This window comes from Rhipicephalus microplus, chromosome X, assembly GCF_043290135.1.
Source record: "Rhipicephalus microplus isolate Deutch F79 chromosome X, USDA_Rmic, whole genome shotgun sequence".
Taxonomy (NCBI): Eukaryota; Metazoa; Arthropoda; class Arachnida; order Ixodida; family Ixodidae; genus Rhipicephalus; species Rhipicephalus microplus.
In genome coordinates, this window is record NC_134710.1 from 141,445,017 (window position 1) to 141,462,601 (window position 17,585).

The 17,585-nt window shown below is 47.4% G+C and overlaps 1 protein-coding gene across 1 annotated transcript in view; it reads right to left on the reverse strand.

Moving 5' to 3' along the window:
• Window positions 1-482: 482 nt before the first annotated feature.
• The window catches only part of LOC119176574 (ribonuclease P protein subunit p40), a 73,813-nt gene continuing 56,710 nt past the window's right edge, over window positions 483-17,585 (reverse strand). The window contains exon 7 of the mRNA XM_075877891.1: window positions 483-623. Within this exon, the coding sequence (XP_075734006.1) occupies window positions 530-623 (94 nt within the window). The 3' untranslated portion in view covers window positions 483-529. The remainder of the gene's footprint in view (window positions 624-17,585) is intronic.

Here is a 17,585-nt window from a genome sequence, read left to right on the forward strand (position 1 = left end):
CATTTAAAACAAAAGTAATTTTAAATAAAATCAAAACAACCACACTGAAACTGCACCCATTACCAAACTACTAAGACAAGCAAAGCTTTGTAATTAAATCAAGTTCTGCTGAACATTTGAAACAAAAACAGTCGCTAGTAGTTCCAATGCTGGTGTCATTCACAGTGGCAGACTCACTTTTTGCAGGTGTATTTGTTGGCTGAAGCAGATGAGAAGCCAAGTTCACCCATAAGTCATGGACAGAAGCGCTTCAGTCACAGTGTGAAAACAATCTCCTATTGTGAGCAGAGAGATCAGAACATCTGATAGATAGAGCTGCAAGAGACAGGATGTCCCTTGCAGCTTTTGTTTTTTCTTTCTTTACCTAGTTGTAGTGCTGTTTATAGCAAGTTCACGACGTATTAACAAGCTTGCATTAACACTTCATATCAGACAGATCTACCCATGCATACACCATGGTGGCTGGTCACTGCACCATTTTGGCTGGTGACCAGAAGCAGGAACCCACTCGCCATCCTAGACGGCTGAGTCAGCCTCCCAAAGGCAGGTCAGGACCAGGACATGATGGCTGGCAGCAGGTCCTTGTTATGGTCTTGTGAATGGTAACCAACATGAGCACTGCACTGATGTTACATGCACATCACAATGTCTAAGTATATGCACTGACTTAAATTCAGGTGATGTGTAAAAACCACTGGCCGCTAACAGCAGCAAAAATATGGTTGTTACTAATATGAACCATGACTATATGCCTGTTGGTCCGCGGGCATAACTGCCTGTACCATGATATGAAGCAGCTTTGTGCAACTTCACATCATGGAACGTTTCTCTATCTGCCACCCGAGAATGCGCTCTGTAGCGGTCAGGCTCTGCCCAGAGACTTAGACAGTATGAAACTAATACAGGCCATGCTGAACTGCTGCCTCAAACTGCAGCCAGCCTAATGGAATCAAACTTTGCCATAGCAAACATTTAGACTTTTACTAGAAATTATGCTGTTTTTTAGGGAATGTTCAGAATATGAACTATTTGTTAATGCATTAAGAACATCTTACATTGTAATACAATCACATAAAATTTATTTACAGTTGGAAAAGTAAATTTTCACCAGCTTCCTGCATTAGCTTTCATTTTGCCGAAGTATGTGTTTCCACATAGCACAGCTTAGAAAATGAAGTCAGGCATTCAATCACAAAGGAACAAATCTTCTTCATCAGAAAGGGACGCTAAAGGCAAAACTTTTCTCCCATTTAATGATGAGTGAAAGTTTAAGAATGCCTAAACATCAGTATTATCTACAGTGCTTAGTTCACTAAGAAAGAAGTAAATGTATGATAAGGCTCGAGGCACAAATGCAATATTCTGCAAACTCTGTAACTCTATGAAATGACATAGTCGAGTCCCAGAAAAAGTACTTACTGAAACTGTCCACAGTAGAAAAGATGATTTCAGTGCATTAAAATCTGGTATGAAATGCTTATTTTTTTATATGTAAGGTTTAACATCTCAAAACAAGCATATGATTGTGAGAGACGCCGTAGTGGAGGGTTCCGGAAATTTCTACCACCTAGGGTTCTTTAACGTGCGCCCAAATCTGGTATGAAATGCTGCTTGCTTCTTTCTATTTCATTCTTTGAACTAAGAGCCGCCAACAAAACTCATGGCTAGCTTCAATCATCCCCCGAAAACGGCGGGTGGGGGGTGGGCAGCGAAAGTTTTTTCAAATTACCTACCTGTGCCACAGAAGCTTCTCCGAAGCTATTGACTGGTGTCTGCTCAAAATAGCTAAACTTTTCTTCTACCACGCCTGTTACTACTGTATTTCACGCCACCTAAGGGACAAAATGTCAAAAAGACATACTTGGAAAGTTGTTTAAATACCAGTTGTAGCGTGCTGACCACTTAATATATAACTTCTTTTTAAACAAGGCCTTTTCTTAACACAGAACAAACAGTGCACTGCAAACAGTGCACCAACAGTATGCCTTTAAGGCCCCTTTAAAAGGTTTCATACATTTGTATACTTAAACATCTAAAAAAGGTTGCAACATGCTAGGATGCTTATGGTCCCTAAAATATACCACAAAAATAATAACTTTCTGGCCTGCGTTATTTACACAGTTCATTTTATTGACCGATAGGCATCAAAATTTATTAACTTTTCCTGAAACCACTTGGATTTTAAAAGCAAGGTGCATATAGTATAATTGTTTGCATTATTTTCTGGATAAATAACGCCTGCAGAAAGTTATCTCACTGAATAATACGGACTAAAGAATGTCATTTTAAAATTCTTTGTGGGGCAGAAGAACTAAGAATGCTAATGATGATGACAGAGTATATTAATAACCTAGAGTTGGTATCTATAGAAAGGTCTCAAATCAGCAGCTATAGAACTATATGGTTTCAATTTAAGGCAGATTTTTTCAATGGTTTAAACATGAAATATTACTTTGGAACAAAAAAACAACTTGATTTAAGGGGGGGGGGGGGAGGTAAGTTTATTTACAGAAAGGCAGGGGGGTTGGCCTGAGCGATAGCTTGCTCTAGCTTGCTACTCTACACTGGGGGAAGGGAAAGGGGAAAAGAAAGATTAATGAATGACGATGGTGAGATATGTTTTACCCTGGGCACTTGCATTGTAACAATAGGGAAATGCACCATCTCATTGTCTGCAAGACATGATATTAAATGCCTGCGCATTAAGGTCTTATCGAAAGCAACGGTGCACGGGTCGCCGCCAGATGCAATGGTGGATGCATTAGCAATGGCAAAAACGCCACAGTCATAAAAGTTCTTTCGACGCTGTACTGCCTTAGCGTGAATGATAAAAGTGTTGGAAGCTAGACTCATTATGTTCATAACTTGAGTTGCTACACTTGGCATAATGTCCTGGTCTAAGGAATCATACAAAAAAACACTGTTTGTAGGGGCACCATAATTTGTCACTGTAACCCAATGCCCAGGAATATGCCGAATTTGAATAAAGTTGTCTCGCTTCTTAAATTTCAAGCTCTCCACAAGAACATCCTGATAATTGCACAGACCAGGAAACTGACGCGAAATAATAAATTGCGCTGCATTTACGATTGCATCTGACAGCCATCCTGTGCCTCGATCGTAAGGCCACTAGTAAATCAGAGGAACTTATTTTGTACGGGTTGCAATTATTTGGACCACAAATCGCGTCAGCTATGGGGTCACTAATTTCTTCCACTGTTCTACCAACTACTGTCACAGATGCTTTATCTTTAAATTGAGAGTTTTTCATCCATTGATTTAGCCCTATTTCTTTACAAGCAAGGTTCTGTTTGGCGTTGCATATCTTTGTTGCCAAACTTTGAGATGGTTGTTGCCAGACTGTTGCCAGATTTGGCAGAGAAATTTGCCACTGTAGTTGTTGCTTCCCCGTGAGGGGTTTACGTCGTCCGTGGTGCATGTTGCCTGCCATGCATTTTGCGAGTGCATGTGCGATGAACTTGTTCGCTGTGCAACATTAACCGTTCCAAGTAATGTAATGAACCACGTGTTGCAGAGTTTGGGGTGCATTTTCTTACTGTGTGCACAGCTGTGCAAATAAGAGATCGTGTCTCAGTATTATATAGGGATGACGCGTATGAATGCTTAAGGGGAAGTGAATTTGTGAGCCGCGCTTCAATGTACGTCCCACTCGTGTCGCTGAAGCACGAAATATCTCCGTAGTGGTGCGTATACCTATAGTCGAATGCACACAACGACTCATCTTCCGGGGAAACTGAATAGAGGTGCAGCAGGCGGTGCGCTTCTCTTTTCTGATCCTGTCCAACGATCATATCTCAAAAGTAGAGTAGCTCTCTGAACAGCTGGTCATGCAGCGTCGACCACGCGCGACGACGGGGATGCTACGCTTCCCCTAGCTGTGTCATCAAAAGACATATCTTTCGGACTCTATTCAGTTTCCCCAGAAAACGCGTCATTGTGCGCAGTCGACTGGGTACTGTTGTGAACGACGAACCGATCCCGCCGAAGCCACGTCTGTTGCGAAAGACGGCGATGCCAACACGGTCCCAAGGCGCCACTGCTTTCAACTCCGCCGGGAAGGTCACCAGTCGCTTGGTAGCGTATGTTTCTCAGCTCGCGACTGCTTCTGCGCAGAGCTGATAAGACGAGTGGACGAGACGACGGTGAGTTAAATAAGGTTTATGTACAGCATATATACAGAGGCGTTACAATTTCGGCACTGGGGCCGACAGAGACTCGAAGAGCCGAGCTCTCCTCTCTAACACATAGATCAGCCTTTCGCCTAAGACCGCTGACTCATACACATGTCGGCTCTCCGACATGGGGACTCCTCTCTCAGGACCGCCGATCGCGACGTGCCGCAGGGCTTCTTTTATTTGCACCGGGTCCAACCAAAAAGTCCAATCAGAAGCGCCGCTGGTCGTCAGGGCAGGTTCCGCCAATGGGGCCGCCGCGCCATGCGTCAGACCACCAGGCACGAGGACGCCGGCTCGCTGTCACGTGCGCAGCTGACTCAATGCACGTGGGCCAGAGAAGCGCCGCGCGTGTTCACGCCGTTGAGATGTTCGCGTCAGGCGGACTGCGGGCTGGCCTTGACCCAGATTGCCTTTTTCAGAGGCACGGACGTTTGACGAGGACTCGCTGGCATAACAGCACCCCCGCCGCCAGACAATGCACCGGAAAGACGAGCTGCTTCCACGGGGCTCGGATGTCAGGTGCGCTCGTTCGCCAGGTCCCTCCAGGTTCGCCTCCAGGGCCATGGGGAGAATACAGCTCCAGACTGTTCCGGGAACACGTCCCATTTTTGACGACGGATCCCAGCTCCACTGGCTTGTCGCCACAACTTGTCGACCAGCTTCACTCGTCTCTTCTGACCATCTTCGGTTTCAGCACTTGTCGATGGTTCTGCAACTTGCTAAGAACGGTCCGACAACAGACAACACACGACACACGCAAGTGCCTTCGGTCACCCGACATAACACCAGACAAGGTATAGTACAACCTATACCTATCTACGTGTTTATCGGAATTTTGTTCCCTCTACATCAAGAGGCACATGTGGGACAAAAGACCCTTAAAATGACAACTCAATTTTTTTCCCACGTACAACAACGTAACGGATTAGAATACCACATAAAGTTGGCCCCTTGAGATCACTCTGAACGAGAGCGCTCAGCCCAAGTCGTGATGAGGTCAAAATTTTGCCCCGAATCGCCAGCGAGAAACCGAAAGGTTGAGAAGTTACTAGCTGGAACGCACTGCTCAATGCACCTGCATTAGCGTTTACCTTTCCTTTATTTTTTTTATAGCGAACGTCAAAGTTGCGCTGTGGAGCAACATGCTCCACTTCAGTAACCGGCCACTTTTAGGCGACGATACCTATGCGGCACCAAGAGCGGCTCACACTTTCGACGTTGCACATGGGAACAACGATACGGCTTGCTATGGATTGACTCCTCACCGCTTAGCTCGATATCGTGTTCGATCACCCTCGTGTTTCCGGGGCGGTCCGAAAACACGTCTCCAAACTCGGAACCAATCTTTCTCAGGTCCTCTTTCTCAGGTCCTCCTTCACTTAAGCTAGGCTCTAGGTTTATCTGCTCCCGGATTACTTTCGATCCCCCTTCAATTACCTCACTAGAACTCAAAATTTCTGCTTCCTCTTCCTTTGAAGCATTCAACAACAGATTTACGACCGCTTGATGTTGAACGTATGGTTTCATCAAGTTGTAAATTTTGTCCGGCCGCCTTCCTAATTTCACTTCGCCCCGCCGCGGTGGTCTAGTGGCTAAGGTACTCGGCTGCTGACCCGCAGGGCGCGGGTTCGAATCCCGGCTGCGGCGGTTGCATTTCTGATGGAGGCGGAAATGTTGTAGGCCCGTGTGCTCAGATTTGGGTGCACGTTAAAGAACCCCAGGTGGTCTAAATTTCCGGAGCCCACCACTACGGCGTCTCTCATAATCATATAGTGGTTTTGGGACGTTAAACCCCACATATCAATCAATCAATCTAATTTCACTTCATAATTTGTATCGCAAGGCTTCGATAATACTTTGGCGGGCCCTTCTCAATCAACCTCAAGCTTGTTTCTTTTGAACGGCTGCAGCAGCATTACCTGATTATCAACTTCAAAAGCGCGCTTCTTCACCGATTTCTCGTAGTGCTCCTTCGACAGCACTTGTGCCGCGTTTTTGTGGCTTTCCACTAGCGCTTCAATTTGGCTTTCCACTAGCGCTTCAATTTGGCTTTCCCCTAGCGCTTCAATCGAGAGATCCTCACGCTGCTCTCGAATGAGCGTCTCTCGATCAACTCTCGGCAGCTCGCTCAAACTTTCCGCTTCAGGCGAGAGCGTTGCAACCCTCTCGCTCTGACTCAATGGCGCCATGTCGTCTCCCCCCACGCATACTGCGCCGGCCGCTTCCGCGACGGGCCGCCCGCGTGACCGCCCACATGACTCATGCGGAAACTTTCCTCTCTGGGGCCCCATCGACCCGCCGACAAGGTCACCCGAGAGCTCACTGCATGGAACCAGATCAAGCTGCCGCGCTTGCGATCGCGTGAGAGCCATGCACGCTAAGTTGGGGAAGAACGATTTGCCCTGCTCTTTGAGAAGCTGCTCCGAGTTGTTGGAGAAAAGATAAGAAAAACGATCATTTAGTGCGGCAGACACAGCTGCTTCGGTGCGAAGCTCACCGAACGGGCCTTCAATGACAACCGTGGCGATTGGTAAGCGCACACTCTGCTCCTCGGCGACTTGCCTGATCCACGCGCATTCTCCTGTGAAGTCATCCGGAGACACCAATGAAGGATGGACAACGTCCATGGTTGCCGCTGAGTCTCTAAGTGCTCGGCACGTTTTCTCATTGACCCTAATTTCTTGGAGATACGGCTCCAACAACCGAATGTTTTTTTCTGATTCTCGGATCGTTGCGAAGGCAAACTTTTCCTGACAGTTTCTCGCGATGTGCCCTTCCTTTTTACAGTTGTAGCAGATTAGCGGCTTCCGTTTGTTTTTCGATTCAAATGCCTGTGTGGTAGAAACCTCACTCGATTTTTCCGCTTCTGTTTGCCCTTCCCCTACACTGTCCTTCGTAAGAGACGGGTCCTTTTTGGAATTACGGTGCGGAACGGGTTTCCGTTGATCAGGTTTCCTTGAAAAGCCCTCTTTCCTTTCATCCTTTTCAACGCGCACTGCCCTGCTATGCAACTTTCGGCGAGTATAATACTCCTCAGCTAACTCTGCTGCCTTGTTTAGCTGTACTTCACCAAGTTTGTCCTGCAGCCAAAGTTTGACATCCTCCTCGATGCAGCGGTAGAATTGCTCCAATGCAACGCATTCCACCACTTTATCGCGGTCGTCATAAACACCTTCGCCCTTGGGCCATTCAATCAAATCGGCTTTAAGACGAAACGCGAAGTCAACGTGTGACTCATTCCCCTTTTTAGCATACCGGAACCTTTGCCTGAAAGCCTCGGGTGACAACTTATAACGTCTCAAGAGCACTTCCTTAACCTCGTCATAGCTCTCAAACGCTTCCCTCGACAAGCAAGTTATCGCGTCGGACACTTCGCCGGGAAGAAGAGCTAGCAGGTTCCGCGCCCAAAGAGACTGCTCCAAAGCATTTCGCTCACAGACGTGTTCAAACTTGACGAGATACTTCGCCATGTCCTCGCCTACTACGAACGGTGGCAGTTGATCCCGAATTCTAATACCGCTGACCTGAATCGTCGGAGAAGCTGCGCTAGGCGCCTGCGAACACTGTAGGATTGCCAATTCTATTCGTTTCATCTCGAGGCGCTCCTGTCTCTCGGCCTCCTCGCGACGTTCGCGCCTTTCAGCTTCTTCGCGAGCTTCGCGCCTTTCAGCTTCTTCGCGAGCTTCGCGCCTTTCAGCCTCTTCACGTTCGCGAGCTTCTCGCCTTTCTTCACGTTCGCGAGCTTCTCGCCTTTCAGCTTCTTCACGTTCGCGAGCTTCTCGCTTTTCAGCCTCCTCACGTTCGCGAGCTTCTCGCCTTTCTCTACGTTCGCGAGCTTCTCGCCTTTCAGCTTCTTCACGTTCGCGAGCTTCTCGCTTTTCAGCCTCCTCGCGGCGTGCTTTGATATCCACCCAGGCCTCATCGACTTCCTCAGCCGACACTCCCTCATCCTTCATGATCTCAAGGATCGCTTGTTTTCGTTTCGCACGGCCCAAAGTAATGCCGAGTTCCTCACAAATTTCGATGAGTTCCTTCACTTTAACGTTCTCCATCGTTCACACTAGCCTCTTGCTGTTTGCCCCTGTTAAGAATGTACTTGCCGTACCCACTATAAGCCTACTAGCAAGACGCGCAAGCAATTTTTCACACTCCCGTGTTTACCCCCTCCGCATTAACTTTGGTTTCAAAGCGCTTCGACTTGGCTTGAAACGATCAAAGCTCCCTTCAATGCTTCACACAGCCCTTCTCTAAACTACTACAACCTGAGCTAGAGTAGTCTGGTGAGCTGAGGGGAAAACATCAGGCACTCACCGCATCGATGTCGCTGACGCCGGTCGATCCCGCAGCTGCCAACCACTGTTGCGAAACCACCTCCGAAATCCCACCGCTGACCTCCACTGTTGCGAACGACGGACCGATCCCGCCGAAGCCACCTCTGTTGCGAAAGACGGCGATGCCAACACGGTCCCAAGGCGCCACTGCTTTCAACTCCGCCGGGAAGGTCACCAGTCGCTTGGTAGCGTACGTTTCTCAGCTCGCGACTGCTTCTGCGCAGAGCTGATAAGACGAGCGGACGAGACGACGGTGAGTTAAATAAGGTTTATGTACAGCATATATACAGAGGCGTTACAATTTCGGCACTGGGGCCGACAGAGACTCGAAGAGCCGAGCTCTCCTCTCTAACACATAGATCAGCCTTTCGCCTAAGACCGCTGACTCATACACATGTCGGCTCTCCGACATGGGGACTCCTCTCTCAGGACCGCCGATCGCGACGCGCCGCAGGGCTTCTTTTATTTGCACCGGGTCCAACCAAAAAGTCCAATCAGAAGCGCCGCTGGTCGTCAGGGCAGGTTCCGCCAATGGGGCCGCCGCGCCATGCGTCAGACCACCAGGCACGAGGACGCCGGCTCGCTGTCACGTGCGCTGCTGACTCAATGCACGTGGGCCAGAGAAGCGCCGCGCGTGTTCACGCCGTTGAGATGTTCGCGTCAGGCGGACTGCGGGCTGGCCTTGACCCAGATTGCCTTTTTCAGAGGCACGGACGTTTGACGAGGACTCGCTGGCATAACAGTACCCACAGCTATGGAGATATTTCGTGCTTCGGCGACGTGGCTCACCAATTCGACTGATTCCCCGCATTCATACGCGTCGTCCCTAGTACTGATCAATACGTACACGATATCTTAATTGCACAGCTGCGCACACAGCAAGAGAATGTGCCCCGACTTCTGCAACGCGCGGTTCATTCCGTTAATTAAAATGACCAATGTCACACATGCACCCCCAAACAAGTTCATCGCACACACACTCGCGAAATGCAAGGCGGACGATGCGTCGTTTCCCCAACTCTGACACACAATCTCTTATTTGTACAGCTGCGCACACAGCAAGAAAAGGCGCCCAGACTTCTGCAACGCGTTTCGTTAATTAAAACGGCCAACATCACTCACGCACTCGCGAAATGCACCGCAGACGACACAAAACACACACGGAGAAGTCACAACTGCAGGGGCAAAATTTCCGCCAATTGGCAACACTGACCTCCAAAGTCTGGCAACAGCTTATGCAATGCCAAACAAAACCTTGTCAATCAAGGCAACTATTTTGCTCAAGGCAACTATTTTGCTTTTGAACCACCTTAACCGCTGTATTATTAGCACCTTTTACACATTTTGTTCGTTACCCTAACCAGTGTTGGCTTGCGACTGCAGCGACACGGTGCACAAGGGCAGTCAGCATGAAGTGTGAAAGCTACTGTACACGGTAAGTCTTGTTACACCGATAACATTTCCATCCTTCGTGCAGAGGTAACCCCACTTGTCTGGAACACTCTAATGACGCGCTTCGAATCGCACTGTCGATGTTGGCATGCATGACTGATTAGACCGAATGCTCACATGTGGACTATTTCGAACTACCCGATCTGGAAAGTGCCAGAGCGTGCAGTTACAGCATTTTAGATTAGTGTGTTAACCTCATTACTACAGCCATGTAGCTAATTTTTCTCTCTGTCTCAGCATGTTTTTCTTTCATGCAGCCTGCCTGCATGATTGCTGAGGCAGCGCAGAACAAAGAAAAAACTCTGAGCAACAGGAATATATTAGCCACTTCCTTTTCAGAAGCTGCAGCAGAAGAGGCGGCAGTTTGACTACAAACACCCTTACGAGCAGAAATTGGAAGTTGTAGTACGAATCTCGTTTTGTATGAGACATTTTCGCCGAACTATAATTGCCTAATAAAAGCTGTTCGTGTTGAGCACCAGTTTGCTTTAATTGGATGACCATTTGCGTTCAGCCGGTTAACCAGTTGGAAAGCAGTCTATTTCAACTGGCCGACCAATTGAGCACCTGTTACCTTTATTTGAATGACGACATCTATTCAATTGCTTAACCAATTGAACACCACGTACCTTCGACTGACCAAATTCAATACCAGTTCTCTTCAACTGGCCAATCATTTAATCACCAACTAGCTTCAATTGGATGACTGCATCTATTCAAATTGGTTAACCAATTGAACACCACCTAGTTTCAACTGGGGGACCATTTGGGATTAACTGGATTACCAGTTGCACACCAGTTCACTTTAACTGGTTAGCCATTCGGGCACCAGTTAGCTTCAATTGGATGACCGATTGGTCCCCCGCCTACATCAGTTAGTCAACCAATTAGCCACCAGTTCTGTTTGAATGGTTATAACTAAGTGGATATGAACTGGTTCCCCAACTAGATATAATTGGTACGTTTCCAATTGGTGGCAAAATTCCAATGGGTTAAAAACCAATTGATGTCAATTGGTAGTTTTCCAATTCGACCACTTGAGCTTTTTTGACTGGGCTGTCTTTTGGAATATTTTTTCATGGCATCTACATGTCAAATGTGTTGGTTCTAATACACAGAACTTAATTGGTGTTTTTAGCTTGACAGTGTTTTGAAGGAGAAGACATAGGATTCAATATCTCCCCCTACCCCCATCGAAGAAAGAAAAACAGCGCAAAATTAAGACAGAGAAGATGAAGAAGGCACGCCACAAGTGCAGACTTACAACTCGTACTTGATCTTGTTTCTGTCTGAATTTTGCGCTGTTCTTTTCTCCTTGAAGGGGCCCTGCGACACTTTTGGGACAGCCTTACTCAGGACCGCAACGTGTGTAGCAATAGTTATATACCGAGACAAATGGAACAAGAATTATGGAAATTGGTGCACGGAAAGTAATGTTATTAGTCGTCAAAGTTCAAAACTCGAGCAGACGACGAGAAGAAACATTCTTTTTTGCATTTCACTCGCCTGCTTACGTCAAAGACCGCTTTCAATCACAGCGCACGTCTCTTTATAGTGCCTAGAATATACTTACTAGTGTGCCAACCACAGGTGCCACGATTAATTGATTGATTGATTGAAAACTTTATTGGACTATTTACAATGTTCCCTCGCTTGTTGGCTTCAGCACCATGGGAAAAAAAACTTGGGTGACCTCAAGCTGGTCAGCTTGTTACTGCTGGGCAGGGAATGGCAATCGTGCGCAAGGCAGCACACCACAGGTTCAGCCTGGCTCTGATAAGTGGGTCTTCAAGTACCCAGTTGGTAGTCCCTTCCATGTCTTGCTGTAGCTGAGGCAGGGTACGTTGGGCTTTTTCATAAAAGCAGCTTGGCTTGATTCGTGAACGGGGCATTCCCATTCCCAGATGATATGCTCTGTCGTTGCTGGCTCGTGGCAGTAGTCACAGTTGGGGTCGGAGTACTTTGTCGGGTGTATCTTGTGAAGGACCGGGATTGTCGTGAAACTTCGTGTTTGCAATCTTCTGAGTGTGACCTCGTAGAGGCGGGTGGATCTTGGAGACGGGGCATCGTGTTTTGTAGCTTCTTCTAATTTGGGCCTTAATTGCTGCCCCATTAATAATATCCATGCAATTCCCCTTAGCACAGCTATTTTTAGGCGGTGCATTTCTCGTACGACTACGTTAGACTTTAACTACTTTTAAGATGCCATACTATCGAAAAGGTGGAATTTACAGTCAATTGGTGGTCGCTGTGAATTCGTGTAAATATTTTAGTATACCCTGAAAAGTTAAATTACGAAAACATTTCGTGGTGTAGGGGGTTCAGATTCCCTTCCTCTCCCTTTTTTACTTATGGCGTCCTGGTTCTGCGTGCGTTTGACACGGTATTTGTTTTTTAATCTCACAGCTTTCTGAGCACAGCTAACTTCCAATAAATTGGCTCAGTTATTTTAAAATATTGTAGATGTCTAACCAACGAAGAAAGAGTTCCGACAGAAGAAATCAGTATAAGACGCGCCCTTTCTGAATTACTTTCGATCTCTCACAAGGGCTTTTATGAAGCTCAAATTCAATATATTGATGTGTCATACTTCAAGGGTTGTGACATCATGTGCTAGACATGAATTATGGGCAGGTACGAATAAATCTGTTTCAAGAAAGCGTGACGGAGAAGCCGAAGCGCATAGCAGTTCCTGCACGTGGCTCATTCCGTACTATTCGACTGCAGCGCCGCCGTTGTGGGCAACGCGGAAGGGATCAGGCGGAGAGGCACGGTCACGCCACTCAACACTTCTAGTACACTCTAACCCTACTATCATATTCTAATTCACTATACACCCTACCACGGGTACAGTGTACTCTTGAGTGTACTAGAAGGGGGCAGTGAAATGAACGAGGCGGCTGCGCCGCATCTCGGCTGATTCTCTGGCGGGTGACAGCAGCGCCGGTGCTGTAGTCAAATGGTACTGAAGATCTCGGAAACATCTGCACTGGGAGCGCGCGCGTGCCAGAGCCTGCGTAAACGTGTAATAGCTCGTTTTTAGCGTGTTTAATACGTTTCTGAGCCTTTATCAGTGTATGCACACCTGCTGCGCGCCATGGTGCATCAGTGAATATGCAGGCATGCTGACCCACAAAAAATAAACATGTACAATCGAAATTTGCACAGATTCGATCTGCCTAGCTTCTCACTCAAACAGCCCTTCGAGCTGCGCTACGTCATAAGTGACTGCTGGCGAGCTACAAAAGAGGAAGACCATCAAAACTACAATTGAATCATATGCTCGTTTTGTCGGCGGTCTCTACAATATCCAGAGCACTGTTCCTCATACGAGTTCACATGCGCTCAATTGTTTAACGAGGAACCCGAGTATAAGTAACGTTGTCGCAACATTTATATATAGGTGACGACTAAGTTTCATTATGCCAGTTCTTGGGAAGGTAATAAATAATGCTTTCTGAAAGGCTTATCTTGTTTTAATCGCGTGCTTCAGGGCTTACTTTGCTTCTTTTATGCAAGCTCCAAGTGCTTATATTACCAAGAAGCTGAGCTTAAGAAACGCACGTACCTACAAGTCACGAACTCTACGTGAAAGGGGCTATCTTAAACATATTAAAAAGTGCCAGTTCTATATATCTATAGCCAGTCTGTTAATTTGCGTAAATTCACTGTAACCAGTTCTCGTTTTGTATCAACAGCTTAAAATGTGCTGCTTCACGATTATATATATATATATATATATATATATATATATATATATATATATATATATATATTGTTACGGTTGAATTAAAGAATAAGTGGATTTATTTACAGGGTGAGGATGAAGTTCGGCAGTCGCGGTAAAGATGGAGTCCTCAGGCCGCACCAGACAACGTCATCTTCCTCTTCTACCTCCTTGGCACATACTACAGCCTGGCTCATATCGTAGCAATCCCCCGTTCACAGACGAAGCCCGCTGGGCGAGTTTATGTCACTAGAGGGATGAAACTTCTTCAGGCGAGCCACGTGCACCAACTGCGTCCGATGTGACCGACGAGAAGGTGTCGTCAAGCGCGCCACAACGTACGTCAAGTCGGTCAAGCGATCTACAATGACGTAGGGGCCTGTGTACTGCGGTAAAAACTTCTGACATAAACCAGGTTTTCGTTGGGGGGTCCACAACCACACGAATTCACCTTTGCGGAATGAAATGGCATCATGGCGTTGATCGTATCGTTGCTTGGAGCGATCTTGTGATGCCAGTGTTCGCAAGCGGGCAATTTGGCGGGCTTCTTCAGCCCGGCACAATGTTTCGGCCACGGACTCATCGGTATGGAGCTTAAATGGGAGGATTGTATCAAGGGAGCTGCGTGGTGATCGAGCGTAGAGCAGGTAGAAGGGCGTGAAGTCCGTGGTCTCGTGCTTCGCTGTATTGTATGCATAAGTAATAAATGGTAAGATCTCATCCCAGTTTTTGTGATTGGACGCGACGTACATTGCGAGCATGTTAGTAAGAGTTCGATTGGTACGTTCTACAAGACCATTCGTCTGGGAATGATATGGTGTCGAATGTCTGAACTGTGAAGTGCAGAGGCGAAGCAATTCTTCCACAGCGTCCGCGATGAATTGGCGACCACGGTCACTGATGATTACTTGAGGTGGACCATGGAGAAGAACGACGGAGCGTAACAAAAAGGCAGCGACGCCATCAGCTGTAGAAGATGGTATCGCAGCGGTTTCAGCGTATCTGGTAAGGTGGTCGACGCACACTATTATCCAGCAGTTGTTGTTCGAAGATCGCGGAAACTGGCCCAATAGGTCGATGCCCACTTGCAAGAGAGGCGTAGTAGGTGTTTCTACGGAGTGAAGAAGGCCGTGCTGTGCACTGATAGGTCGTTTGTGACGCCGGCAGTTCTCGCAGCTCGAGACGTATTGTTTCGTAAAATCTCGCATTCGAGGCCAGCAAAAACGCTGCTGCACTAGATGCAGGGTGCGAATGAACCCAAGGTGTACTAACGTTGGATCATCGTGCATAGTACGGAGAACGTCGCATCGAAGACTTTGAGGTACAACCAGTAAATAACGTGCGCCGGTTGCTGAGTAATTCGTTTTGCACAACAGTCCATTACGAATACGAAAGCGACCACTGCCTTTGAGATTCCGAGCGTCAACGAACAATGGGTCTAAAGATAAAGCATTCAATTGTTCTCGTTTGAAGATATTGGCGTCAGGAAACGTGTGAGAGACCGCAGCAAAACAGATGTCAAGGGTATCTGCACTGTCCTCTGTCGTGGTCATAGGTAGGCGAGAAAGGCAATCAGCGTCTGAATGACGTTGTCCACTTCTGTACGAAATGCTGAAGTCAAATTCTTGAAGGCGTAAAGCCCATCGAGCAAGGTGGCCAGACGGGTCTCGGAGGGTAACAAGCCAACATAATGAATGATGGTCTGTCACAATCATGAATGGACGACCGTAGAGGTAACATCGAAACTTCTGAATGGCGAATACAGCCGCTAAACATTCTTGCCCTGTCACCGTATAATTCATTTCAGCCTTGCTTGAAGATCGACTCGTATAAGCAACAACATACTCTGCATTATCATGGCGCTGAACAAGCACACCTCCGATGCCAATTCCACTTGCGTCACTGTGCACTTCTGTAGGAGCAGAAGGATCTAAATGATAAAGATTAGGCTCAGATGTTAGTAGAAATTTCAGTTCAGAAAAGGCTGCATCAAAATCAGGTGTCCATTCGAATCGGCTGTCTTTTCGCAACAAGCTTGTCAGTGGGTGTACTACGTCCGCGAATCGGGGCACAAAGCGGCGAAAGTAGGAACATAGGCCCAAGAAACTGCGAAGTTCCTTCAGTGTCTGGGGTGGTTTAATTGTGCCGACTGCTTCGATTTTGCGGGGATCCGGCCTGACACCATCTTTGTCAACTAGGCGACCGAGGACTAAAGCTTGTTCACCAAACCGGCACTTCTTAGAGTTCAAAATCAAGCCAGCCTTTCCGACACAGTCTAAAACAAGGCTTAAACGGACGTTGTGCCCTTCGAAGGTACGCCCAAAAATGACGACGTCATCCAGGTAGCATAAGCACACCTCCCATTTAAGACCACGAAGGACAGAGTCCATAAACCTTTTAAAAGTGGCGGGGGCGTTGCAAAGCCCAAACTGCATCACATTGAATTGGTACAGTCCATCAGGCGTCACGAATGCGGTCTTCTTGTCTGAAGAGTGCATAAGTATCTGCCAATATCCTGACTGTAGGTCTATTGAAGAAAAGTACGAAGCCGAGTGTAAGCAGTCAATAACATCGTCAATTCTAGGCAGCGGATATACATCTTTTTTTGGTCACGGCATTGAGTCTTCTGTAATCAACGCAGAATCGCCAGGCACCATCTTTCTTCTTAAGCAAGATGACCGGTGCTGCCCACGGGCTACACGACTCTTCATTAACACCCTTCTTCAGCATTTCCTGAACCTGGTCGGCAATAATTTTTTGTTCTGATGACGACACTCAGTAAGGCTTTTGTCGGATCGGATGGGCAGTGCTGGTGTCAATCCTATGGTGAGCGCGAGAACATGGTAAAGGTAGTGGCCTCTCCTCTTGGCAAAAGTCAAACACAGAAGCATGTCGCCTCAACAGATGGCGTAATGTTTGCTGCTCGTGTAACCGCAAAGTGGCGCTAATCATGCCTAGGATCTGGGACTCGTAAGAGCAACTGCGCTTGCCAGAGACTGTACCTTTCTCGCTTTCATCGTTGTTAACGACCGCTACAGAACCTTCAGTAGAATCATTGAAGATGCCAAGCTTCATTCCTCGAGGGAGCACAACCGGCATTGGCGAACAGTTCAGTGCCCACAGAAAGGTTGCTCCTTCATCAACAGATACCAAGCTACGAGGGACGAGTATGCCTTTCTTAGCCCATTGAACGATGGCAGGTTTTACGATGGCGTCAAAAGATGTGGCAGATTCTGGGGCGAACACCGCAACTGGCCTCATTGACCATGGCGGCACTGTCAGCTAACCGGAAACAATCAGAGCATCCTTCGCGGCTTCCGGCGCCTCATCGACGAGGACAGGAACAATGTCCCCGCTGACGGAAAGTTCACCGCTTCTATAGTTGACGAAAGCGCCACATCCTTGGAGAAAGTCAAGACCGAGAATCACATCGTGGGTACAATGTAGCAGCACAAGAAACTCTGTAGGGAACACCTTTCCTACCAATAAGACATTGACGGCACAAACTCCGACAGGGTGAAGTACTTCCCCACCAACACCACGAAACCTTGTTGATTCGCCCCAAGTAAACATAACTTTGCGGCCAATGCGACTTTTGAAAGAAAGACTCATAACTGATATTGTAGCACCAGTGTCTACCAAAGCACTTGTACAAAAGCCATCTATTTCCACACGTATCTTGTTCTTGGACATTATAACTGGCGGAGGCATCTGAGGCAAATCCTGTTGTGCGACCTCACCTCCATCGGTCGCGCTGGCTAGTTTCTCGGCGGCGGCGGTGATGACAGGCGTCGTCCCGGCGAAGGGGAACGATGCAGTCGGCCAGATGAAGGCGTCAAACTACGGTCAGAAGCGGGAGAACTACCACGGTGATTTCCC